The sequence below is a fragment of the Amphiura filiformis genome, chromosome 8, assembly GCF_039555335.1.
Source record: "Amphiura filiformis chromosome 8, Afil_fr2py, whole genome shotgun sequence".
In the NCBI taxonomy this organism is placed as follows: Eukaryota; Metazoa; Echinodermata; class Ophiuroidea; order Amphilepidida; family Amphiuridae; genus Amphiura; species Amphiura filiformis.
The window spans coordinates 52,727,416-52,751,597 of record NC_092635.1 but is presented as its reverse complement, the minus strand read 5'-3'; the positions used below and the strand labels follow the sequence as shown (position 1 = coordinate 52,751,597).

The 24,182-nt window shown below is 39.0% G+C and overlaps 2 protein-coding genes across 2 annotated transcripts in view; both read left to right on the top strand.

The window, feature by feature from the left end:
• Window positions 1-24,182, top strand: part of LOC140159602 (uncharacterized) — a 108,712-nt gene that overhangs the window by 50,991 nt on the left and 33,539 nt on the right. The window lies entirely within an intron of this gene.
• On the top strand, window positions 582-19,128 carry LOC140158393 (uncharacterized). Its single transcript, XM_072181486.1, has 19 exons — window positions 582-722; window positions 1,160-1,258; window positions 1,803-1,901; window positions 2,045-2,146; window positions 6,258-6,356; window positions 6,555-6,653; window positions 6,797-6,898; window positions 7,051-7,152; window positions 8,841-8,939; window positions 9,138-9,236; window positions 9,380-9,481; window positions 10,228-10,326; window positions 10,651-10,755; window positions 10,921-11,019; window positions 11,172-11,273; window positions 13,191-13,289; window positions 17,542-17,637; window positions 17,699-17,797; window positions 19,081-19,128. Exons 1-19 carry the CDS (start codon window positions 645-647, stop codon window positions 19,126-19,128), a joined length of 1,827 nt encoding a protein of 608 aa, XP_072037587.1. The 5' UTR covers window positions 582-644.

Here is a 24,182-nt window from a genome sequence, read left to right as displayed (position 1 = left end):
CGAGTTTTGTCTCGTAATAAAGGGGCGTAATTACTCTTTGGTAGATGTTTAGTATGGATTACTTACGTTTTTGTGAATGACTATGTAGTAGAAGTGATATGCAAGATTTTAAACCCTTCTTTTCAATCAGCAGTTTCTAACTAATTACTTCAAGCCATATTAAAACATTTGCTGAGGAGAACGCCCTCAAAAAATTTTAATTATGCTTTTCACACGATTGTAATGTACTTTAGTCAATAAAGATACTCTGCAAAAATCAAGACTTTAGTGCTGAAGTTTTGTCAAAATCGGAGATTTTGAATAAAACGATGGAACCGGCGTTTTATTATTATGATGGAAATATTAGTCGAACACGTATGCACAATACGTATACGGCGTGCGGGATACACATACACACACACCCAGAGGATCGTACCGTATTACAACCGCGGGAGTAACATGCATGGGCGCTTGTAGTAAATTCCAATTTTCTATGCTTTACCTCACTTGTTCGGCTCAAAATTAAAAGGGAACATATATGACAGTAAAAGCTAACCCTTTATGGAAAATAAATACTAATCTATTTTTACACAAATGTTATAATATGGCTTTAATGTGACGGTTCTCATCTTTCCTATCATCAGGATGGATGGACTGCTCTCCACATGGCGGCTCAAGAAGATCACACTGGTACATGTGAGATTCTATTGAAGTACAATGCCAACGTTAATGCTGTTAGAGAGGTTAGTTTTATTCATGTATCTTATTGTCACAAATTAGTGTGGATATAAACCTAAATATGTTCTTTAGAATCACTATTATAATTGAACCACAAGATTATGAATCGTCTTTCAATCAGCAATCATTCAGGACGACAGTACTCAACTGTTCTGACGCTATAGGCCGTATCTGTCTTATCATTTGCACTTGCACTTGACAAGGTGAGTTCTATTCATGGATCGTATTGTTACAAACTAGTATGGAAATCAGATGTTCTTGTAATTGTAAACCACTATTAGAAGTGATTATGAATCCGTCTTTTCCACATTTATCGTCTTATCTATCATTAGGATGGATGGACTGTTTTCCACATGGCGGCTCGCTATAATCACACTGATGGCACATGTGTTTCAATCAGCAATAACTAATTACTAACGCTTCTTGTCTCTCCTATCATCAGGATGGACGGACTGCTCTCCATATTGCGGCTCAAAATGATCACACTGGTACATGTGAGATTCTATTGAAGAACAATGTCAATGTGAATGCACTTAACAAGGTTAGTTCTATTCATGGATGGTATTGTTACAAACTAGTATGGAAAACCTGACTATGTTCTTGTTAAACACTACTACAATTATTAGTCCAGGCAAATTTCCTGTTTAGAAAATGTGATAAATCTGTGACAAATCTGGAAATTTATTACCTGATCAGGAACTGCGTCCTTGTGGATGTGTGATGAATTCGGCAACCTTGTAATTTTCTTTGTTGGACACTTTATGTTACCTTTGATCATGAATTGTTATGGATATTTGTTTAACATAAAAGATATGGAAACGTTTTTGGTTACATTTTCCATGGCACTTTAAAATGTTATAATATACAAAACGAAGTCATAATCTAAATATGATTAACATATATATGTCAATATTTGCACGCGGGGTGAGTGTGTGTTTGGGGAGGCTGGGGTGTGTGTGCGCGCGCAATTAGTACGGGATGCAAGATTATAAATCGTCTTTATGATTATTACTCTTCTTTTAATCAGCAATGACTATAAACTGATTACTAAAATGTTTAACGCTTCACATCTCTCCTATCATCAGGATGAATGGACTGCTCTCCACATGGCGGCTCAAAAGGATCACACTGGTACATGTGAGCTTCTATTGAAGTACAATGCCAATGTGGATGCACTTCAAAAGGTTAGTTTTATTTATGGATCGTATTGTTACAAACTATGAAAAACCTGTTCTTATGACTATTAAAATTGATATGCAAGATTTCGTCTTTTCAATCAGCAATAACTGATTCCAAATGTAACGCATCTCATCTTTCCTATCACCAGGATGGATGGACTGCTCTCCACTTGGCAGCTCGTTACAATCACACTGGTGGTACATGTGAGATTCTATTAAAGTACAATGCCAATGTGAATGCTCTTAACACGGTTAGTTCTGTTCTTGGATCGTATTATTACAAACTAGTATGGAAAACCTGACTATGTTCTTGTTAATCACTACCTCAATTGTGGGCAAAATTCCTGTTTAGGAAATATGATAAATCTCTGATAAATCTATAAATACATTACCTGATCAGGAAATGTGTCCTTGTGCATGTGTGATGAATTCCGCAACCTTGAAATTTTCTTTGTTGGACACTTCATTTTACCTTCATACTGCAGTTACTGTTCATTTTCCTATACACAATACACAGTCTCTAAGAATAACTGCACTATGTTGATCATTAATCTTGTTTTGGATATTTGTTAAACATGTAATATGATGCAAACATGGTGGCGTGAGGTTTGTATAAATAATAAAGGTCATCATTCATTGTTTTTACTATAAAATAATTGCTTTAGCATTCCTAGATATCTTATAAATATATTGGAAAAAATGTGCGCGCAATTAGTACGGGATTTTGTGTGTTATTATTTTAATATTCATGTCAGGTGTCCAATCTCCTATTTTTACTAGCTCGATGAATTGATTTTGGCGGCCCATTTTGTATGTTAGCGGCCATTTATGTATCTGATTATCTGTTTATCCCTATCCTTGGTATTGAATACTATATGAAAATAGCTTTAATTTGATACCGAACATGATATGTTTTAATTTTAATAAAAATCTTCTGGAACTCAAGAGTGGGCACATGCTTTACACTGTAAAGCATGTGTCCACTCTTGAGTTCCAGAAGATTTTCCCCACGACGTCTAACTTCGCATAGGCCGAGGATATCCCATGTGATATAATCAAGTTCCTTTTCCAACTCATGAAATTTTGGTTCGCCAAGGAGGGTTCGCACATTATATGTGCAAATAGTCAATTCCTTTAGGAGGCCTGTCCTTTCGCAGTGATTCTTAGCACCCTCTACTCTCGTCTCACCATAACCGCTCCCGTGGTCAGGGACTTGAGAGCTGCTGGGGACTGAGGGCCGTTTCATACTTTGTGCTGCCATATTAGTTGGGGGTTGTGGCCCTAACTCGTCACGCTGGCCATTGTTGCGGGTTGACGAGTGCTACGTTGATGTTAAGTAGCTCGGTCACTGTTAGACTATGCCATAGTCGAATTTTATTAAAAATATGTTATTATTAGTCATGATGAACCCATTTCGTTGAACTCAAAATTATACTGATGTTTATTAAAATTAAAGCATTCAATAGTAAAATGGTCATAAAGAGTTAAAAAATGTCAGATAATTAGTGACAATAAAAGTAACTGAATGCAACATTATCTTGCATAATTATAATGGCTCACTTTAATACTGAACAATTCTGATTTTGGAATCTACCAGTTTATTGATAGCGAACCCCGAAAATCCGACTATGGACTTTGAATTTTAAGCAGAACTTTACCCCGGGACTTTGCTCTCTAAAAACACACAGTCAAACATACTTGTTTATCAGTCCATTAACCACAAGTACTAAGCATGGTATATTACAAGACGCGCTAGATGTTTGATGAGAGATTAACTTTCGCGTCAACACAAAAGCGCCGCAAATACCACAGATAGTTGTGTACGGTGTAGTTAATGGTAATGGCGCGGGCCCGGAAGATTTAAACAATAGCGAGATATGGGCGACCAATCACAAGGCAGATCCATTTAAAGATGCATTACATCATGGCCAATTTTAGTTTAACTCTCCATAGAGTCCCGTGTTAAAAATCTTAACCGCAAGACAAAGTCAGTAGTCCACTTGGGAAGCTAACAAACAGAGGGAGTGCGGCGACTGAAAAGATCAGATACAGATGTGAAAATCTATCAGTTGCACACAAATCAATATAAATCAGAGTTTTATGCTTAAATGTAATGGCCAGAGTATGCAAAATGGGCAAGTGGACTACGGAGAGGTCTAGGTCACTGTTGGTCACCCAGACAGGATCTGGGGGCTATATGGTACTACCACCCGGCAAGGGAATCAGCTGGCTGCTCACCCCCTGGATTCTCCCGTAGGAGTGGATGTCAGTATGCCTCTGACAACCCAGGGGTCATTTGAGGTCAAATGACTAAAAACTGTCATATGGGCATGAAACTAGGTCGTACGAGGCTCAAATTCGGTGGGTGGGTGTAGTTCTGTCCTGGCAAGAAGATGTTTATGTTCGTTAAGTCATCTGACCCCGGGTCCCCTCCCAGGGGTCATCTGAGGTCAAATTACTAAAAAGTGTCGTATGGGCATGAAACTTGGTAGGTACAGTCAACATTTAAAGCAACATTTTTGAAGGTCATTTTGGGGCCATCCAAGGTCACCACGGGTCATCTGAGGTCAAATTAATAAAAACTCATATATGGGCATGAAACTTGGTGGGTACAGTCAACATTTAGAGTTATAAGTTTAAGTCATTTTGGGGTCATCCAAGGTCACTCAGGGGGCATCTGAGGTCAAATTACTAAAAAATGTATGGGCATGAAACTTGGTGGGTACAGTCGACATTTAGAGCCAAATTTTTGGAAGGTCATTTTGGGGTCGCCAGGGGTCATCTGAGGTCAAATTAGTAAAAACTGTCATATGGGCATGTCACCATTAGCCTGGTAATCGCGCCCAGCCGAGAACCGCTGCCAAATGGATTCTAGTTGCAATGTTTAAGCTTACTTGCTTACATGTCATACTCTGACAATAAATTGAGCTGTGACACATTGTTACCATTGCGAAATTTGAAATACGAGCAGTAGTCAATATGTTTTAAACTGACCTTTTACCCCAATGTATGGATTCTTTTGATGCAATTTGTTCATGAAGAACCGGCATAAAGACTCTCTTTCAAACCCCTGGTTATTGATATTGTAACAGGAGTCGAAATTTATTCTTGGTGATGCGCGCCCTTAATTTATTTTATTTTGTGATTCGCGCAAAGCATTACTGGGATTGATGAGGCCGAATAAAATTGGAACGTGGAAGCTCCGAGGATAGTCATATTTGTGCCTAAACAGTGCTGGGGATTCAGCCTGTTCCATTGTTCTGCTGTTCTGGTTTGCTCGCCTGTTGTGGATCTAGCTGTTATAGGATAAGAGACATAGGCCAAAACGCTTCTTAGATGTGGTTACAATCTTAGCAGTTCAAGTAGCAAGTTTGAAAATAGCAAGTTCACGTGACATGTCTTTCAGTTTAGGACCAGTAGAGCTTCAAGTCCCAGATCTCAGTGTGAAGAAACGAAATAGTAGACCTTTTGGATTTCAGCATGTCAGGCTTTAGTGATAGAAAGTAAAGAGATGTTAAGGATATAGTTTGACTTCCTACTGTATAAGTGAAGTGTTGAGTCGAAGCCAGAGTTATCCATATTGTTGATCTGACAAACTGTAGTAATAAATAAGTTTCAAGAAAGTAGAACAAAGTGTCGCCGAAGTCTTCTCTTGTGGTCCATCACAGACTCCTCCAGTGCGTAGCCGGATTCCAGCTCCGGCAAACCCACCAATAAAACCACTTGCTAAGTACCTAGCCGCTCGGTTCCGTCACAATATGCAAGATTATGAATCCGTCTTTTCAACATGCAATGGATCTGGAGGATCGCTATTTCTTGAGAGTTTACCCATGATGCATTGTATGTGAAAATGGTTTGAACATGAAAGCCCGGCCATGAAAGGAGATTATTTTGCAGCGATAGAAATTTGCCCCGGCATTTTGTGTATTTCCGTGTCAATACGCCATACGGTATTGTCTCATACTTATTTGTTTTGTAAACATACCTATAGTTAGAAAGATTTGTTACATGTGCAAGTCGTACAGCTCTGTGGTGAATTTGAGTAATGCTTTCCATCTTAAAAGCAATAGCGATTTTACGAAAGAGATAATTATGAGTCCAGAAGTGCGCAAAATAAGGCAACATTCTGTTGTTGGAAGCATTATTCCTTCATGTACTTTCGCTACATATCAAGTCCAAAGATTGTCATTTCTCATTTACCCATTGAAGTCTGGGTAAAACCTCCAAAAAGGAACAAACATGCCATGCATAATAGGTAAAATCCTTTGAAAAGGAAATCGTACCGAACTGATTATGAAGCGTCTTTTAAATCATCAATAACTGATTACTAAATGTAACGGTTCTCATTTCTCATATCATTAGGATGGATACACTGCTCTCCACTTGGCGGCTCAGAATGATCACACTGGTACATGTGAGATTCTTCTGGATAACAATGCCGATGTAAATGCAATTGAAAAGGTTAGTTCTATTCATGGATTGAAATGTTACAAACGAATATGGAAAACCTGACTATAATATTATGTTAATGTGCATCACTATAAGTATTGATATGCAAGATTATAAATCGTCTTTATGATTATTACTCTTCTTTTAATCAGCAATGACTATAAACCGATTACTAACATGTTTAACGCTTCTCATCTCTCCTATCATCAGGATGAATGGACGGCTCTCCACAAGGCGGCTTATGGTGGTCACACTGGTACATGTGAGCTTCTATTGAAGTACAATGCCAATGTGGATGCATTTCAAAAGGTTAGTTTTATTTATGGATCGTATTGTTACAAACTATGAAAAACCTGTTCTTATGACTATTAAAATTGATATGCAAGATTTCGTCTTTTCAATCAGCAATAACTGATTCCAAATGTAACGCATCTCATCTTTCCTATCACCAGGATGGATGGACTGCTCTCCACTTGGCAGCTCATTACAATCACACTGGTGGTACATGTGAGATTCTATTAAAGTACAATGCCAATGTGAATGCTCTTAACAAGGTTAGTTCTATTCATGGATCGTATTGTTACAAACTAGTGTGAAAAACCTATGTTCTTGTAATCACTATTAGCATTGATATGCAAGATTTCGTCTTTTCAATCAGCTATAACTGATTTCCAAATGTAACGCATATCATCTTTCCTATCACCAGGATGGATGGACTGCTCTCCACTTGGCAGCTCGTTACAATCACACTGGTGGTACATGTGAGATTCTATTAAAGTACAATGCCAATGTGAATGCACTTAACACGGTTAGTTCTGTTCATGGATCGTATTATTACAAACTAGTATGGAAAACCGGACTATGTTCTTGTTAATCACTATCACAATTGTGGGCAAAATTCCTGTTTAGGAAATATGATAAATCTCTGATAAATCAATAAATACATTACCTGATCAGGAAATGTGTCCTTGTGCATGTGTGATGAATTCCGCAACCTTGAAATTTTCTTTGTTGGACACTTCATTTTACCTTCATACTGCAGTTACTGTTCATTTTCCTATACACAATACACAGTCTCTAACAATAACTGCACTATGTTGATCATTAATCTTGTTTTGGATATTTGTTAAACATGTAATATGATGCAAACATGTTGGCGTGAGGTTTGTATAAATAATAAAGGTCATCATTCATTGTTTTTACTATAAAATAATTGCTTTAGCATTCCTAGATATCTTATAAATATATTGGAAAAAATACATTAACGTTCGATTTTAGGCTATAAATTTGAATTATGTAAACATATGCGCTATGCATTTTGGGATCGACATTTCCTGATCTGATGGTAATGTGTAACCAGATTTGTTACATTTCCTAATCTGGGAAAATGTGCCCGAAATGATTATCATATTCAATCAGGAATGACTAATAATATTACTAAATGTACCGAAATGATTATGAATCGTCTTTTGAATCAGCAATGACTAACTAATTACTAAATGTAACAGTTCTCATTTCTCCTATCATCAGTATGAGAAAAATATAAAATTGAAATGAAATTCTCTGTCTCCTAAACCACATAAATTTTAGCACGATTAGGTATCACGAATCGTTATATACGATGTGCAGTTAATATTCATATATTCTTTTATACATAGGATGCTTCAGTTTTAACACAAAAAATATTTCATTGAAAACCCTCCCACTCGGCGATTTCAAAAAGGTAACCACGCTTCCCTAGAATGTGCAATAAAATAGCATTACAAATTTTCTTATTTTATCAGCATTCTATAAACTCTGGCGTACGGCGAGTACTGCTGTATTATGAATCCGTCTTTTCAACATGCAATGGATCTTACTGTTACAAACTTGTATGGAAAAGCTTACTATGATCTTTTGAATCATTATTAGAATTGATATGCAAGATTATCAGTTCGATATGATTTCCATTTCTGGAGGATCGCTATTTCTTTGGAGTTTACCCATGATGCATTGTATGTGAAAAGCAGCGATAGAAATTTGCCCCCGCATTTTGTGTACTTCCGTGTCAATACGCCATACGGTATTGTCTCATACTTATTTGTTTTGTAAACATACCTATAGTTGGAAAGATTTGTTACATGTGCAAGTCGTACAGCTCTGTGGTGAATTTGAGTAATGCTTTCCATCTTAAAAGTAATAGCGATTTTACGAAAGAGATAATTATGAGTCAAGCCTTTTTCCTTTTTTGATCCAGAAATGCGCAAAACAAGGCAACATTCTGTCGTTGGAAGCATTATTCCTTCATGTACTTTCGCTACATATCAAGTCCAAACATTGTCATTTCTCATTTACCCATTGAAGTCTGGGTAAAACCTCCAAAAATGAACAAATATGCCATGTATAATAGGTAAAATCCTTTGAAAAGGAAATCGTACCGAACTGATTATGAAGCGTCTTTTAAATCATCAATAACTGATTACTAAATGTAACGGTTCTCATTTCTCATATCATTAGGATGGATACACTGCTCTCCACTTGGCGGCTCAGAATGATCACACTGGTACATGTGAGATTCTTCTGGATAACAATGCCGATGTAAATGCAATTGAAAACGTTAGTTCTATTCATGGATTTAAATGTTACAAACGAATATGGAAAACCTGACTATAATATTATGTTAATGTGCATCACTATAAGTATTGATATGCAAGATTATAAATCGTCTTTATGATTATTACTCTTCTTTTAATCAGCAATGACTATAAACCGATTACTAAAATGTTTAACGCTTCTCATCTCTCCTATCATCAGGATGAATGGACGGCTCTCCACAAGGCGGCTTATGGTGGTCACACTGGTACATGTGAGCTTCTATTGAAGTACAATGCCAATGTGGATGCACTTCAAAAGGTTAGTTTTATTTATGGATCGTATTGTTACAAACTATGAAAAACCTGTTCTTATGACTATTAAAATTGATATGCAAGATTTCGTCTTTTCAATCAGCAATAACTGATTCCAAATGTAACGCATCTCATCTTTCCTATCACCAGGATGGATGGACTGCTCTCCACTTGGCAGCTCGTTACAATCACACTGGTGGTACATGTGAGATTCTATTAAAGTACAATGCCAATGTGAATGCTCTTAACACGGTTAGTTCTGTTCATGGATCGTATTATTACAAACTAGTATGGAAAACCTGACTATGTTCTTGTTAATCACTACCACAATTGTGGGCAAAATTCCTGTTTAGGAAATATGATAAATCTCTGATAAATCTATAAATACGTTACCTGATCAGGAAATGTGTCCTTGTGCATGTGTGATGAATTCCGCAACCTTGAAATTTTCTTTGTTGGACACTTCATTTTACCTTCATACTGCAGTTACTGTTCATTTTCCTATACACAATACACAGTTTCTAAGAATAACTGCACTATGTTGATCATTAATCTTGTTTTGGATATTTGTTAAACATGTAATATGATGCAAACATGTTGGCGTGAGGTTTGTATAAATAATAAAGGTCATCATTCATTGTTTTTACTATAAAATAATTGCTTTAGCATTCCTAAATATCTTATAAATATATTGGAAAAAATACATTAACGTTCGATTTTAGGCTATAAATTTGAATTATGTAAACATATGCGCTATGCATTTTGGGATCGACATTTCCTGATCTGATGGTAATGTGTAACCAGATTTGTTACATTTCCTAATCTGGGAAAATGTGCCCGAACTGATTATCATATGTAAGATTATGAATCCGTCTTTCAATCAGGAATGACTAATAATATTACTAAATGTACCGAAATGATTATGAATCGTCTTTTGAATCAGAGTAATTGACTAACTAATTACTAAATGTAACGGTTCTCATTTCTCCTATCATCAGTATGGACTTACTGCTCTCCATTTGGCAGCTTGCGGTGGCCACACTGGTACATGTGTGATTCTTCTGGAGAACAATGCTAATGTGAATGCATTTAACAAAGTTAGTTCCATTCATGGATCTTAATGTTACAAACTAATATGGAGATCCTATGTTCTTGTGAATCATAATTAGAATTGATATGTAAGATTACGAATCCAACTTTCAATCATCAATGACTAACTAATTACTAAAAGAAACGCATTTCATCTCTCTTATCATCAGGATGGATGGACTGCTTTCCACCTAAAAGCTCGTTATAATCACACTGGTACATGTGAGATTCTGTTAAAGTACAATGCAAATGTGAATGCACTTGCGCTTACGAATCTGTCTTTTCAATCAGGAATGACTAATTACTAAATGAACGCTTCTTATCTCTCCTAGCATCATGATGGATCTACTGCTCTCCACGAGGCGGCTTCTGGTGGTCACACTGGTACATGTGATATTCTATTGAAGTACAATGCCAACGTGGAAGCACTTGACAAGGTTAGTTCTATTTATGGATCGTATTTTTGTACAAATTAGTGTGAACAACCTATGTTCTTGTGAATCACTATTAGAATTGATATGCAAGGTTATGAATCTGTCTTTTCAATCAGCAATGGCTAACTAATTACTCAATGTAACCGTAATCTTCTCTCCTATGATCAGGATGGATGGACTGCTCTCCACTTGGCAGCTCGAAATGATCACACTGGTACATGTGAGATTCTATTGAAGTACAATGCCAATGTGAATGCACTTGAAAAGGTTAGTTCTACTCATGGATCGTATTGTTACAAACTAGTGTGGAAACCCCATGTTCTTGTAATCACTATAAGCATTGATATGCAAGATTTCGTCTTTTCAATCAGCTATAACTAATTTCTAAATGTAACGCTTCTCATCTCTCCTATCACCAGGATGGATGGACTGCTCTCCACTTGGCAGCTCGTTACAATCACACTGGTGGTACATGTGAGATTCTATTGAAGTACAATTCCAATGTGAATGCACTTGACAAGGTTAGTTCTATTCATGGATCGCATTGTTACAAACTACACCAGGCACAAAAAGAAACTCGTCAGTTATATTCATCTTTGCTATTCAATAACTTGATAATTCTGGATTATTCTGAAATATACATTTTGTTAATTGGACTTTGCTTTCTCATTTGACACCCTGGTCGTGAAAAACAAACAAGAATTGACCAAGATATGCGCCTCAAAAGCCTCAAACCCCAAAATCAAAAGTTGCATTTTCAACGATTTTCGAACGCATCGTTGTATTGCACACAATCACCACGGGCCAATCAATAAAGCACACAGTGTAACATGCACAATTGAATCGTTAAAATTGCAACTTTTCATTTTGGGGTTTGAGAGTTTGGAGGCGCATATCTTTGTCAATTCTTGCTCAATGTTCACGAACAGGGTGTCAAATGAGAAAGGAAAGTCCAATTAACAAAATGTATATTTCAGAATAATCCAAAATTATCAAGTTATTGAACAGCAAGGATGAATATAACTGACGAGTTTCTTTTTGTGCCTGGTGTAGTATGGAAAACCTATGTTCTTGTGAATCAATATTTGAATTGACATGCAAGGTTATAAATCGTCTTTTCAATCAGCAGTTTTTAACTAATTACTCAATGTAACGGTTTTCATCTCTCCTATCATCAGGGTGGATGGACCGCTCTCCACATGGCAGCTCGTTATAATCACACTGGTGGCACATGTGAGATTCTATTAAAGTACAATGCCAATGTGAATGCACTTGACAAGGGGTTTATAGTTCTATTCATGGATCGTATTGTTACAAACTAGTATGAAAAACCTGCCCATGCTCTTGTTAATCACTACTACAATCAGTGTGGGAAAATTTCCTGTTTAGGAAATATGATAAATCTGTGATCGATCTGGAAATACAGTACCTGATCAGATAATGTGTCCATGAGCATGCGTAATGAATTCGGCAACCTTGTAATTTTCTTTGTTTGACACTTTATTTCATCTTGAATCATGAATATTGTTTTGGATATTTGTTTAACATGTATATCCTGCAAACCTGTTGTGAATTGTTATTTATTTGGTGTGAGGTTTGAATATCAATTAAAATAATTCATTTATTTATTTTCTCAAATTTAATTAATGACGGTCATCATTCATTGTTTTTATTATAACATTATTGTTTTAGCATTCCTCGATATTTTCGGTAAGAAAATATTATAAAAAAAGTCATACTTTCACGGTCGATATTAAACTATAAATTTGAATTATGTAAACCTATGCGCAATGCATTTTGGGATCGACATTTCCTGTTCTTGTAATGTGTTACTACATTTGTTACATTTCCTAATCTGGAGATTTGACCGAACTGATTATCCATGGACGAAAAAGATAACAGACGAAGTACAGCACTCAAAGTCTCCGCATCACCCGATAATGAGGGCCGATTGTTCCATGAAATGCGACAGGCAAAACTGTTACGCAATTACCGCGTATTTTATGGTCTATCGCGTAACCGCGAAGGCACGCAATGCTCTATCGCATATACGCGGAGGCACGCAACGCTTGCGTGATTGTTAGACACGGCACAATCGAACAATCGGCCCTCATGAATATGCGAGAAATCACACTATACAATACACGGGGACTTTGACTGTTGATACATGGTCTGTAGTAGTCTGTGTGATTATCATATGCAAGATTATGACTTAAGTCTTTCAATCAGAAATGACTAACTAATTACTAAATGTAACGTTTATCATCTCTCCTATCATCAGGATGGATGGACTGCTCTCCACTTGGCAGCTCGTTATAATCACACTCTTGGAACATGCGAGATTCTATTAAAGTACAATGCTAATGTGAATGCACTTGTATATACTTACGCAATGATTAATTACTAAATGTAACGTTTATCATCTCTCCTATCATCAGGATGGATGGACTGCTCTCCACATGGCAGCTCGCAATGATTACACTGGTACATGTGAGATTCTATTAAAGTACAATGCCAATGTGAATGCACTTAATAAGGTTAGTTCTATTCATTGATCGTACTGTTACAAACTAGGATGGATAGCCTTAAGTATGTTCTTGTGAATCACAATTAGAATTGATATGCAAGATTATGTATCCGTCTTTCAATTATCAACTAATTGCTTCTTATCTCGCCTATCATCAGGATGGATGGACTGGTAGCTCGTTATAATCACACTGGTGGTACATATGAGATTCTATTGAAGTAAAATAACATAATTATAACATAACATAACATAACATAACATAACATAACATAACATAATAGGCATTTATTGAGCGCCCACAAAGAACGGAGCGCTTTGCAAGAAAATATATACAGGTACATGAATCAGAGACATCAACTAATACAAACAATACAGAGCATAATATATGTCATGACAATCGGATAATAACTACTTGAACAGGTATGTTTTCAGATTTGTTTTGAAAAGCTGGAGTGTACCAGCTTCCTGATGTCACGAGTTAGATAATTCCATATCCGGGGTGCACATGATTCAAATGAATGATCGTCAGTACGTGTCTTGGTTTTTGGTTGAGACAGAAGTGTTTTGTCCTTTGACGAACGAGTGGCATCATCATCATCATCATCATCAGCCGTATTCAGCCCACTGCAGGGCGAAAGCCTCCCCAAGTTGGCACCAAAGTTTCCTGTCATTTGCTTTTGCCATCCACCTGATCCCTATGAAACTTGCTATCTCATCCCTCCATCTGACTTTCTGTCTGCCTTGGTGTCTTGAGCCCAGCCAAGGCCTCCATTCTGTGACATTCTTTGTCCATCTATTATCTGTTGATCTTGCAAGATGGCCAGCCCAATGCCACTTCTTCATCTTTATTGTGTGGATTATGTCTGTAACTTCTGTTTGGCTCCTGATCCATGCCACTGTTTTCCTGTCCCTTTTGGTGTAGCCCAGCATACATCTTTCTATGCTCTGATGTGCAGTTTTCAGTTTTTGCTCCATCCTCTTAGTAAGTGACCATGTTTCAGCTCCATAGGTCATGGCTGGTAGTACACATTGGTTGAAAACCTTTCGTTTCAGACAAGTTGGCATCTTACTTCTCATGATGTCATTGAGCTTGCCAAATGCACACCAACCAGCCCCTAGTCCTCCTCTTTACTTCATCCATGTGATTGTGAGTCATGTTGATTAGTTGTCCTAAGTACACATATTGGTCCACCTTTTCTATTTCTGTGTTCCCTACCATGACCAGCTGTTCTGTGGCAAACTGGTTGAACATGACTTTTGTCTTTTTCATGTTTATCTTTAGTCCCACTTGATTGCTTCTCTGGTTGAGATCATTGATCAAGACCTATGTCATCTGCGAAGCGAAGGTGACTCAGGTTGTCTCCGTTTATGCTAATGCCCTTGCTTTCCCAGTCCAGGTGACGTATAATTTCTTGAAGTGCCGCATTAAACAGTTTAGGTGAAATGGTATCACCTTGTCGCACCCCTCGTTGGATAGATATCTTATCACTGTCCTTGTGGAGGCGGATTGTTGAAGTGCCCTTGCTGTAGACAGCATCTATTATCTGGATGTATCCAGGATGGAAGCTTTGTTGTTTGAGGGCTGTGATGACTGCCTGGATCTCAATGCTATCAAAAGCTTTTTCGTAGTCAATGAATCCAAGGCATAGTGGCTGTCTATATTCACCCATCTTTTCAACAATTTGGTTGATGACATGAAGGTGATCCATGGTTGAATAACCGCTCCGGAACCCCGCCTGTTCCCTGGGTTGGTTGAAGTCAAGGATGTTGGTAATCCGATTTGTAAGAACTTTCGTGAAAAGTTTGTATGTGTTTGAGAGTAAGCTGATTGGTCTGTAGTTCTTCAAGTCTTTGATGTTCCCTTTCTTGTGGATGAGAATTATAAGGGCATTATTCCAACTGTCCGGTGTCTGGTTAGTCTGGATACATAGTGTGAATAGCTTTGCAAGCTCTGCCTTTACTGCGCTGCCTCCATCCTTGAGAATGTCGACTAGCACTCCATCTTCTCCTGGTGCTTAACCTCTTTTCATGTTGTCAACTTCATCCTCTCCAATTGGTGGTATATTCTCTTCTGCACTTTCAACGTCTATAATTGGTGGAGTTATTTGGACTTTGCTGGAGTAGAGATCTTGGTAGAACTCTTCTACCCGCTTGATGACTAATTCTCTGTCTGAGATTATGTTTCCGTCTTCCCTCTTCAGTGCTATTATTTGAGATTTTCCAGTGGCAAGTCCTTGCTTTGTTTTCTTGTAGCTTTTGTTATCTTCAAGAGTTTTCTGAATCATCTTTGTGTTGTGTGCTCGGATTTCATTTGTCATTTGCTTCCTTATGGTTTTGCATAATTCTGTATACTCGATATGTTGGATTCCAATCGTGTTCTTCATTTCCCGTCTCCGTTTCATCATTTCAAAAGTTTCCTTTGAAATCTTGTCTATCTTCTGTGGGTCTTTTTTCCTGTGTCTCCAAAGCACAATCTAGGATTGTGTTTGTAAGTCTTTCACAGATATCATTTACACCTAGGTCTTCTGCTTCATCCTTCAGGAGATCAAACTTGTTTTGTAGCTTCATCTGGAATTCTTCTTTGTTCTGTTGTAGCTTATCCAGATTGACCTGCATCCTTCTTTTTTGCACGCGTTTGTATCTTTCCAGTTTCAAGTTGATGGAGATCCTTGCTCTTACTAGCCTGTGATCACTTCCAGTGTTGAAGCGGTTTAGAACTGAGACATCTTTCACATTTTTTGGTTCGCTTGTCAAGATGAAGTCAATTTCATTTCGATACAATCCATTTGGGCTTCGCCATGTCCACTTACGAGATTCTTTTTGCTTGAAGAAGGTATTCATGATTTTTAAGTTCTTGCTTTCGGTGAATTCTAGAAGCCTGTCTCCCCTTTCATTTCGCTCTCCCACACCATATTTTCCTAGCATGGTTTCATTTGAGTTTGTTTTCTTTCCTACTTTAGCATTAAAGTCTCCCATAATGATTGTGTGATTTGTTTTGTCTTGGTTGAGCAGTTCGTTAATTTCTTCGTAGACTGCATCTACATCTTCATCTGGGTAGCTGGTTGTTGGCAAATACGCTTGAATGGTTTTCATGGTCTGTCTTTTGGAGATTTTGATGATGACTTGTGCTACTCTGTCCGACTGGTTTTTGTAGCTTACAACATTTGATGCCAAGTCTTTTCGTATTAGGAAGCCGACTCCTCCAGTGCTGCTATTATCTTTACCCCTTGTGTAAAGCGTGTGTCCACTCTTGAGTTCCAGAAGATTTTCCACACGACGTCTAACTTCGCATAGGCCGAGGATATCCCATGTGATATGATCAAGTTCTTTTTCCAACTCATGAAGTTTTGGTTCGCCAAGGAGGGTTCGCACATTATATGTGCAAATAGTCAATTCCTTTAGGGAGCCTGTCATTTCCCAGTGATTCTTAGCACCCTCTACTCTCGCCTCACCATAACCGCTCCCGTGGTCAGAGACTTGAGAGCTGCTGGGGACTGAGGGCCGTTTCATACTTTGTGCTGCCATATTAGTTGGGGGTTGTGGCCCTAACTCGTCACGCTGGCCACTGTTGCGGGTTGACGAGGGCTACGTTGATGTTAAGTAGCTCGGTCACTGTTGGTCACCCAGACAGGATCTGGGGGCTATATAGTACTACCAAATGTTGTTGTTTTAGCATTCCTCGATATTTTCGGTAAGAAAATATTATGAAAAAAGTCATACTTTCACGGTCGATATTAAACTATAAATTTGAATTATGTAAACCTATGCGCAATGCATTTTGGGATCGACATTTCCTGTTTTTGTAATGTGTTACTACATTTGTTACATTTCCTAATCTGGAGATTTGACCGAACTGATTATCCATGGACGAAAAGGATAACAGACGAAGTACAGCACTCAAAGTCTCCGCATCACCCGATAATGAGGGCCGATTGTTCCATGAAATGCGACAGGCAAAACTGTTACGCAATTACCGCGTATTTTATGGTCTATCGCGTAACCGCGAAGGCACGCAATGCTCTATCGCATATACGCGGAGGCACGCAACGCTTGCGTGATTGTTAGACACGGCACAATCGAACAATCGGCCCTCATGAATATGCGAGAAATCACACTATACAATACACGGGGACTTTGACTGTTGATACATGGTCTGTAGTAGTCTGTGTGATTATCATATGCAAGATTATGACTTAAGTCTTTCAATCAGAAATGACTAACTAATTACTAAATGTAACGTTTATCATCTCTCCTATCATCAGGATGGATGGACTGCTCTCCACTTGGCAGCTCGTTATAATCACACTCTTGGAACATGCGAGATTCTATTAAAGTACAATGCTAATGTGAATGCACTTGTATATACTTACGCAATGATTAATTACTAAATGTAACGTTTATCATCTCTCCTATCATCAGGATGGATGGACTGCTCTCCACATGGCAGCTCGCAATGATTACACTGGTACATGTGAGATTCTATTAAAGCACAATGCCAATGTGAATGCACTTAATAAGGTTAGTTCTATTCATTGATCGTACTGTTACAAACTAGGATGGATAGCCTTAAGTATGTTCTTGTGAATCACAATTAGAATTGATATGCAAGATTATGTATCCGTCTTTCAATTATCAACTAATTGCTTCTTATCTCGCCTATCATCAGGATGGATGGACTGGTAGCTCGTTATAATCACACTGGTGGTACATATGAGATTCTATTGAAGTAAAATAACATAATTATAACATAACATAACATAACATAACATAACATAACATAACATAACATAACATAACATAATAGGCATTTATTGAGCGCCCACAAAGAACGGAGCGCTTTGCAAGAAAATATATACAGGTACATGAATCAGAGACATCAACTAATACAAACAATACAGAGCATAATATATGTCATGACAATCGGATAATAACTACTTGAACAGGTATGTTTTCAGATTTGTTTTGAAAAGCTGGAGTGTACCAGCTTCCCTGATGTCACGAGTTAGATAATTCCATATCCGGGGTGCACATGATTCAAATGAATGATCGTCAGTACGTGTCTTGGTTTTTGGTTGAGACAGAAGTGTTTTGTCCTTTGACGAACGAGTGGCATCATCATCATCATCATCAGCCGTATTCAGCCCACTGCAGGGCGAAAGCCTCCCAAGTTGGCACCAAAGTTTCCTGTCATTTGCTTTTGCCATCCACCTGATTCCTATGAAACTTGCTATCTCATCCCTCCATCTGACTTTCTGTCTGCCTTGGTGTCTTGAGCCCAGCCAAGGCCTCCATTCTGTGACATTCTTTGTCCATCTATTATCTGTTGATCTTGCAAGATGGCCAGCCCAATGCCACTTCTTCATCTTTATTGTGTGGATTATGTCTGTAACTTCTGTTTGGCTCCTGATCTATGCCACTGTTTTCCTGTCCCTTTTGGTGTAGCCCAGCATACATCTTTCTATGCTCTGATGTGCAGTTTTCAGTTTTTGCTCCATCCTCTTAGTAAGTGACCATGTTTCAGCTCCATAGGTCATGGCTGGTAGTACACATTGGTTGAAAACCTTTCGTTTCAGACAAGTTGGCATCTTACTTCTCATGATGTCATTGAGCTTGCCAAATGCACACCAACCAGCCCTAGTCCTCCTCTTTACTTCATCCATGTGATTGTGAGTCATTATGATTAGTTGTCCTAAGTACACATATTGGTCCACCTTTTCTATTTCTGTGTTCCCTACCATGACCAGCTGTTCTGTGGCAAACTGGTTGAACATGACTTTTGTCTTTTTCATGTTTATCTTTAGTCCCACTTGATTGCTTCTCTGGTTGAGATCATTGATCATTTCTCTTAGGTCTTAAGCATTGTCTGTTATTATGACTATGTCATCTGCGAAGCGAAGGTGACTCAGGTTGTCTCCGTTTATGCTAATGCCCTTGCTTTCCCAGTCCAGGTGACGTATAATTTCTTGAAGTGCCGCATTAAACAGTTTAGGTGAAATGGTATCACCTTGTCGCACCCCTCGTTGGATAGATATCTTATCACTGTCCTTGTGGAGGCGGATTGTTGAAGTGCCCTTGCTGTAGACAGTATCTATTATCTGGATGTATCCAGGATGGAAGCTTTGTTGTTTGAGGGCTGTGATGACTGCCTGGATCTCAATGCTATCAAAAGCTTTTTCGTAGTCAATGAATCCAAGGCATAGTGGCTGTCTATATTCACCCATCTTTTCAACAATTTGGTTGATGACATGAAGGTGATCCATGGTTGAATAACCGCTCCGGAACCCCGCCTGTTCCCTGGGTTGGTTAAAGTCAAGGATGTTGGTAATCCGATTTGTAAGAACTTTCGTGAAAAGTTTGTATGTGTTTGAGAGTAAGCTGATTGGTCTGTAGTTCTTCAAGTCTTTGATGTTCCCTTTCTTGTGGATGAGAATTATAAGGGCATTATTCCAACTGTCCGGTGTCTGGTTAGTCTGGATACATAGTGTGAATAGCTTTGCAAGCTCTGCCTTTACTGCGCTGCCTCCATCCTTGAGAATGTCGACTAGCACTCCATCTTCTCCTGGTGCTTAACCTCTTTTCATGTTGTCAACTTCATCCTCTCCAATTGGTGGTATATTCTCTTCTGCACTTTCAACGTCTATAATTGGTGGAGTTATTTGGACTTTGCTGGAGTAGAGATCTTGGTAGAACTCTTCTACCCGCTTGATGACTAATTCTCTGTCTGAGATTATGTTTCCGTCTTCCTCTTCAGTGCTATTATTTGAGATTTTCCAGTGGCAAGTCCTTGCTTTGTTTTCTTGTAGCTTTTGTTATCTTCAAGAGTTTTCTGAATCATCTTTGTGTTGTGTGCTCGGATTTCATTTGTCATTCGCTTCCTTATGGTTTTGCATAATTCTGTATACTCGATATGTTGGATTCCAATCGTGTTCTTCATTTCCCGTCTCCGTTTCATCATTTCAAAAGTTTCCTTTGAAATCTTGTCTATCTTCTGTGGGTCTTTTTTCCCTGCTGTCTCCAAAGCACAATCTAGGATTGTGTTTGTAAGTCTTTCACAGATATCATTTACACCTAGGTCTTCTGCTTCATCCTTCAGGAGATCAAACTTGTTTTGCAGCTTCATCTGGAATTCTTCTTTGTTCTGTTGTAGCTTATCCAGATTGACCTGCATCCTTCTTTTTTTTTGCACGAGTTTGTATCTTTCCAGTTTCAAGTTGATGGAGATCCTTGCTCTTACTAGCCTGTGATCACTTCCAGTGTTGAAGCGGTTTAGAACTGAGACATCTTTCACATTTTTTGGTTCGCTTGTCAAGATGAAGTCAATTTCATTTCGATACAATCCATTTGGGCTTCGCCATGTCCACTTACGAGATTCTTTTTGCTTGAAGAAGGTATTCATGATTTTTAAGTTCTTGCTTTCGGTGAATTCTAGAAGCCTGTTTCCCCCTTTCATTTCGCTCTCCCACACCATATTTTCCTAGCATGGTTTCATTTGAGTTTGTTTTCTTTCCTACTTCAGCATTAAAGTCTCCCATAATGATTGTGTGATTTGTTTTGTCTTGGTTGAGCAGTTCGTTAATTTCTTCGTAGACTGCATCTACATCTTCATCTGGGTAGCTGGTTGTTGGCAAATACGCTTGAATGGTTTTCATGGTCTGTCTTTTGGAGATTTTGATGATGACTTGTGCTACTCTGTCCGACTGGTTTTTGTAGCTTACAACATTTGATGCCAAGTCTTTTCGTATTAGGAAGCCGACTCCTCCAGTGCTGCTATTATCTTTACCCCTTGTGTAAAGCGTGTGTCCACTCTTGAGTTCCAGAAGATTTTCCACACGACGTCTAACTTCGCATAGGCCGAGGATATCCCATGTGATATGATCAAGTTCTTTTTCCAACTCATGAAGTTTTGGTTCGCCAAGGAGGGTTCGCACATTATATGTGCAAATAGTCAATTCCTTTAGGGAGCCTGTCATTTCCCAGTGATTCTTAGCACCCTCTACTCTCGCCTCACCATAACCGCTCCCGTGGTCAGGGACTTGAGAGCTGCTGGGGACTGAGTGCCGTTTCATACTTTGTGCTGCCATATTAGTTGGGGGTTGTGGCCCTAACTCGTCACGCTGGCCACTGTTGCGGGTTGACGAGTGATACGTTGATGTTAAGTAGCTCGGTCACTGTTGGTCACCCAGACAGGATCTGGGGGCTATATAGTACTACCACCCGGCAAGGGAATGAGCTGGCTGCTCACCCCCCTGGATTCTCCCGTAGGAGTGGATGTCAGTATGCCTCTGACAACCCTTATACAGACCCATATACAGACGTTTTAACCGAAATCAGTTCTTGAAGATATGATGGGGATTGTAAATGGAGGCATTTAAAGATGTAGACCAGTACTTTAAACTTGATACGTTCGCGAATTGGCAGCCAATGAAGGAGACGTAGTAAAGGAGCACTAGGATGGTCTCGGCCAACAAGCATAATCAATCTGGCGGCCCTGTTCTGAAGGCGTTGCAAACGCGTTAAGTCACCTTCATTGGCACCATAGAGCAAAGCATTGCCATAGTCAATCCGAGAGAAAATGAGCGACTGAACAGCAAGTTTACAAGCATCTTGAGTTATATAACGGCGGATGCGTGACAAATTCCGGAGATGAAAGCTAACACAGTTAATGATGGAAGAAAATTGGTCTTTCATACTCAACGGAGGATCGAATACGATGCCAAGGTTCCGCAAAGACTTAGTAGGTGTTATTGTTACATCACCAAGAGTCAGAGTGATATTATTAAATCGGCGTATTTGCGTCCAATTATTGGAGAAATAATCGCCTGTTTAAGGGAAGTCGGAAACACTCCAGCCGTAAAAGATACATTAATCATATTAGTCAGAGCCGGAATGAAGAGAGTTCAGTTCTCCTTAAGAAGCCAAGTCGGTATTTGGCCAAGAAGGCATGACTTATTTAACAGTTTTTTCATAAGATCAGCCACTTCGTCACAACTTATTGATCTCAACTTGGTATATGGCTGGTAGAAGCGCAATTCCAGCTTGCTTTCCTCTTTATTTTTCACCTCTGTTTTATTTCACCCCTGCATTTCTCCTTGCATGCCTTCCCCTTTATACTCTTCTTCATTCTAATTTGGATTTAACTCTCCCAGCTGTATATACAGGTGGCAATTTCATCAGCCCACTTGTCCATAATTGCCACTCTGCTTGCAACTCAACCCCACCTCCTTGCTGGTACCAGGCGGATAACTCAGGCTTTGCGGCCAGAGGAAAACGACGGGGCTCTGGGTATGGGAAGGAAAACCCTAATTTAAACCAAAAAGGGTTCCCCCTCTTGTTTTCGTGATTATGTGAGTAAGGACACATTGATAACAGTTTCTAACTACTACAGTGTCAAAAGGGGAAGCAGCCTATCTGGATTCCCCTAACCAAGGTGTATTCTTCAAATACATCATCCAGGCATAGGTTATTGCGACGGGCTAGTGTCCCATCCAGTGTAAAAACCTATTCACTACGAAACCTGACAAAAGAGAAACTACCAAAACTCGTACCGAAAAGCCACCTCAGACTAAACTAGTCCATATGAAGGGTAGTGGTGAAAGCCCTTCCAGGGAGCCATTAACTCGATGAGAGGGAGGAATACTAGGTACAACCCAAAAGAAACAACTTCAATGAACATCACAAAAACTCAAGATAGGAAACTGGAACGTTCAGGGCCTCAATGCCCCAGGAAAGATCGATGTGCTGATTGATGAATGTGATAGATATAAGTTGGACTTAGTCGCTCTGACAGAACTGCATTGGCCTGGCCAAGGAAGGAGTAGACACAACAATTGGGAGATCATACACTCCGGTCCAGACACCAGCAGAAGAGAGAGAAATAGTCGGCCTTTTGTTATCTCACACAGCTGCAAAATCCCTGCTGTCATATGAATGCATTTCTGATAGGCTGCTCATAGCAAGATTCAACTGCAAGCATGTGAAACTCACCATAGTAGTATGCTATGCTCCTACCAACAGTGAAACCCGTCCTGGTGATACTGCAAATAAGGATGCCTTCTACAACCTACTGGATGATGTGGTATCAAACATCCCTAAACATGACATACAACTTGTAGTTGGGGACATGAATGCTCAACTGGGAGATGATGTGAATACATGGAAACTTGCGCTTGGCTGCCATGCTGTAGGGGCCCTAAACGACAATGACTTTCTGCCTCGCACATGACCTTATTGATGTCTCCTCACCTTTTTCCGCACAAGAACATCCACAAGCTGACATGGAACTCTCCAGATGGTAAAACAGTGTACCAGATTGACCACACCTTGGTTAACAGAAAATGGAGAAACTCATTATACAGAGGGGCTGATGTTGAAGGCGATCACAATCTTGTTATCACAACCGTCCGCTTATCTCTGGCAGTCCTGAAACAACAGAAGAAGCAGTTGAAGTTTAACTCCTCAAACCTGTCAAACAGAGACATACTCACAAGCTTCAATGCTACAATTTGCGGCAAATTCAACATCCTTGCTGAATTGGACGATACCTCCGATATTAACGAAGAGTGGGCTAATTTCACTGATACTGTGAACTCAGCAGCAAGAGAACATCTCGGATACAGGAAAGGGAAGCAAGAAGAGTGGATTTCCTCTGAATCTAGGGAATTGATATCAAGGAGAAAGAGAGCCAAACCATCACTTGGCAGTGACTATTGTGAGCTCAATAGGCAGACAAGAGCAAGCCTAAGGAATGATAAGAAAGCATGGTACAGTAAGATTGCTGATGATCTTGAGTCTGCTGCCAGAAGTAACAACATGAAAGAAGTATACCAAATGAAGAACATCTTAATTGGAAAAACCTCCAGGAGAGCATCTCAGATAAGAGATGTCAATGGCAACATCATCAAGG

Coding starts and splice junctions, on each gene's coding strand:
- LOC140158393 (XM_072181486.1), top strand. CDS start 645: ATGGCGGCTCAAGAAGATCACACTGGTACATGTGAGATTCTATTGAAG. Junction 723..1,159: donor ACGTTAATGCTGTTAGAGAG/GTTAGTTTTATT, acceptor TCCTATCATCAG/GATGGACGGACTGCTCTCCA. Junction 10,756..10,920: donor ACGTGGAAGCACTTGACAAG/GTTAGTTCTATT, acceptor TCCTATGATCAG/GATGGATGGACTGCTCTCCA.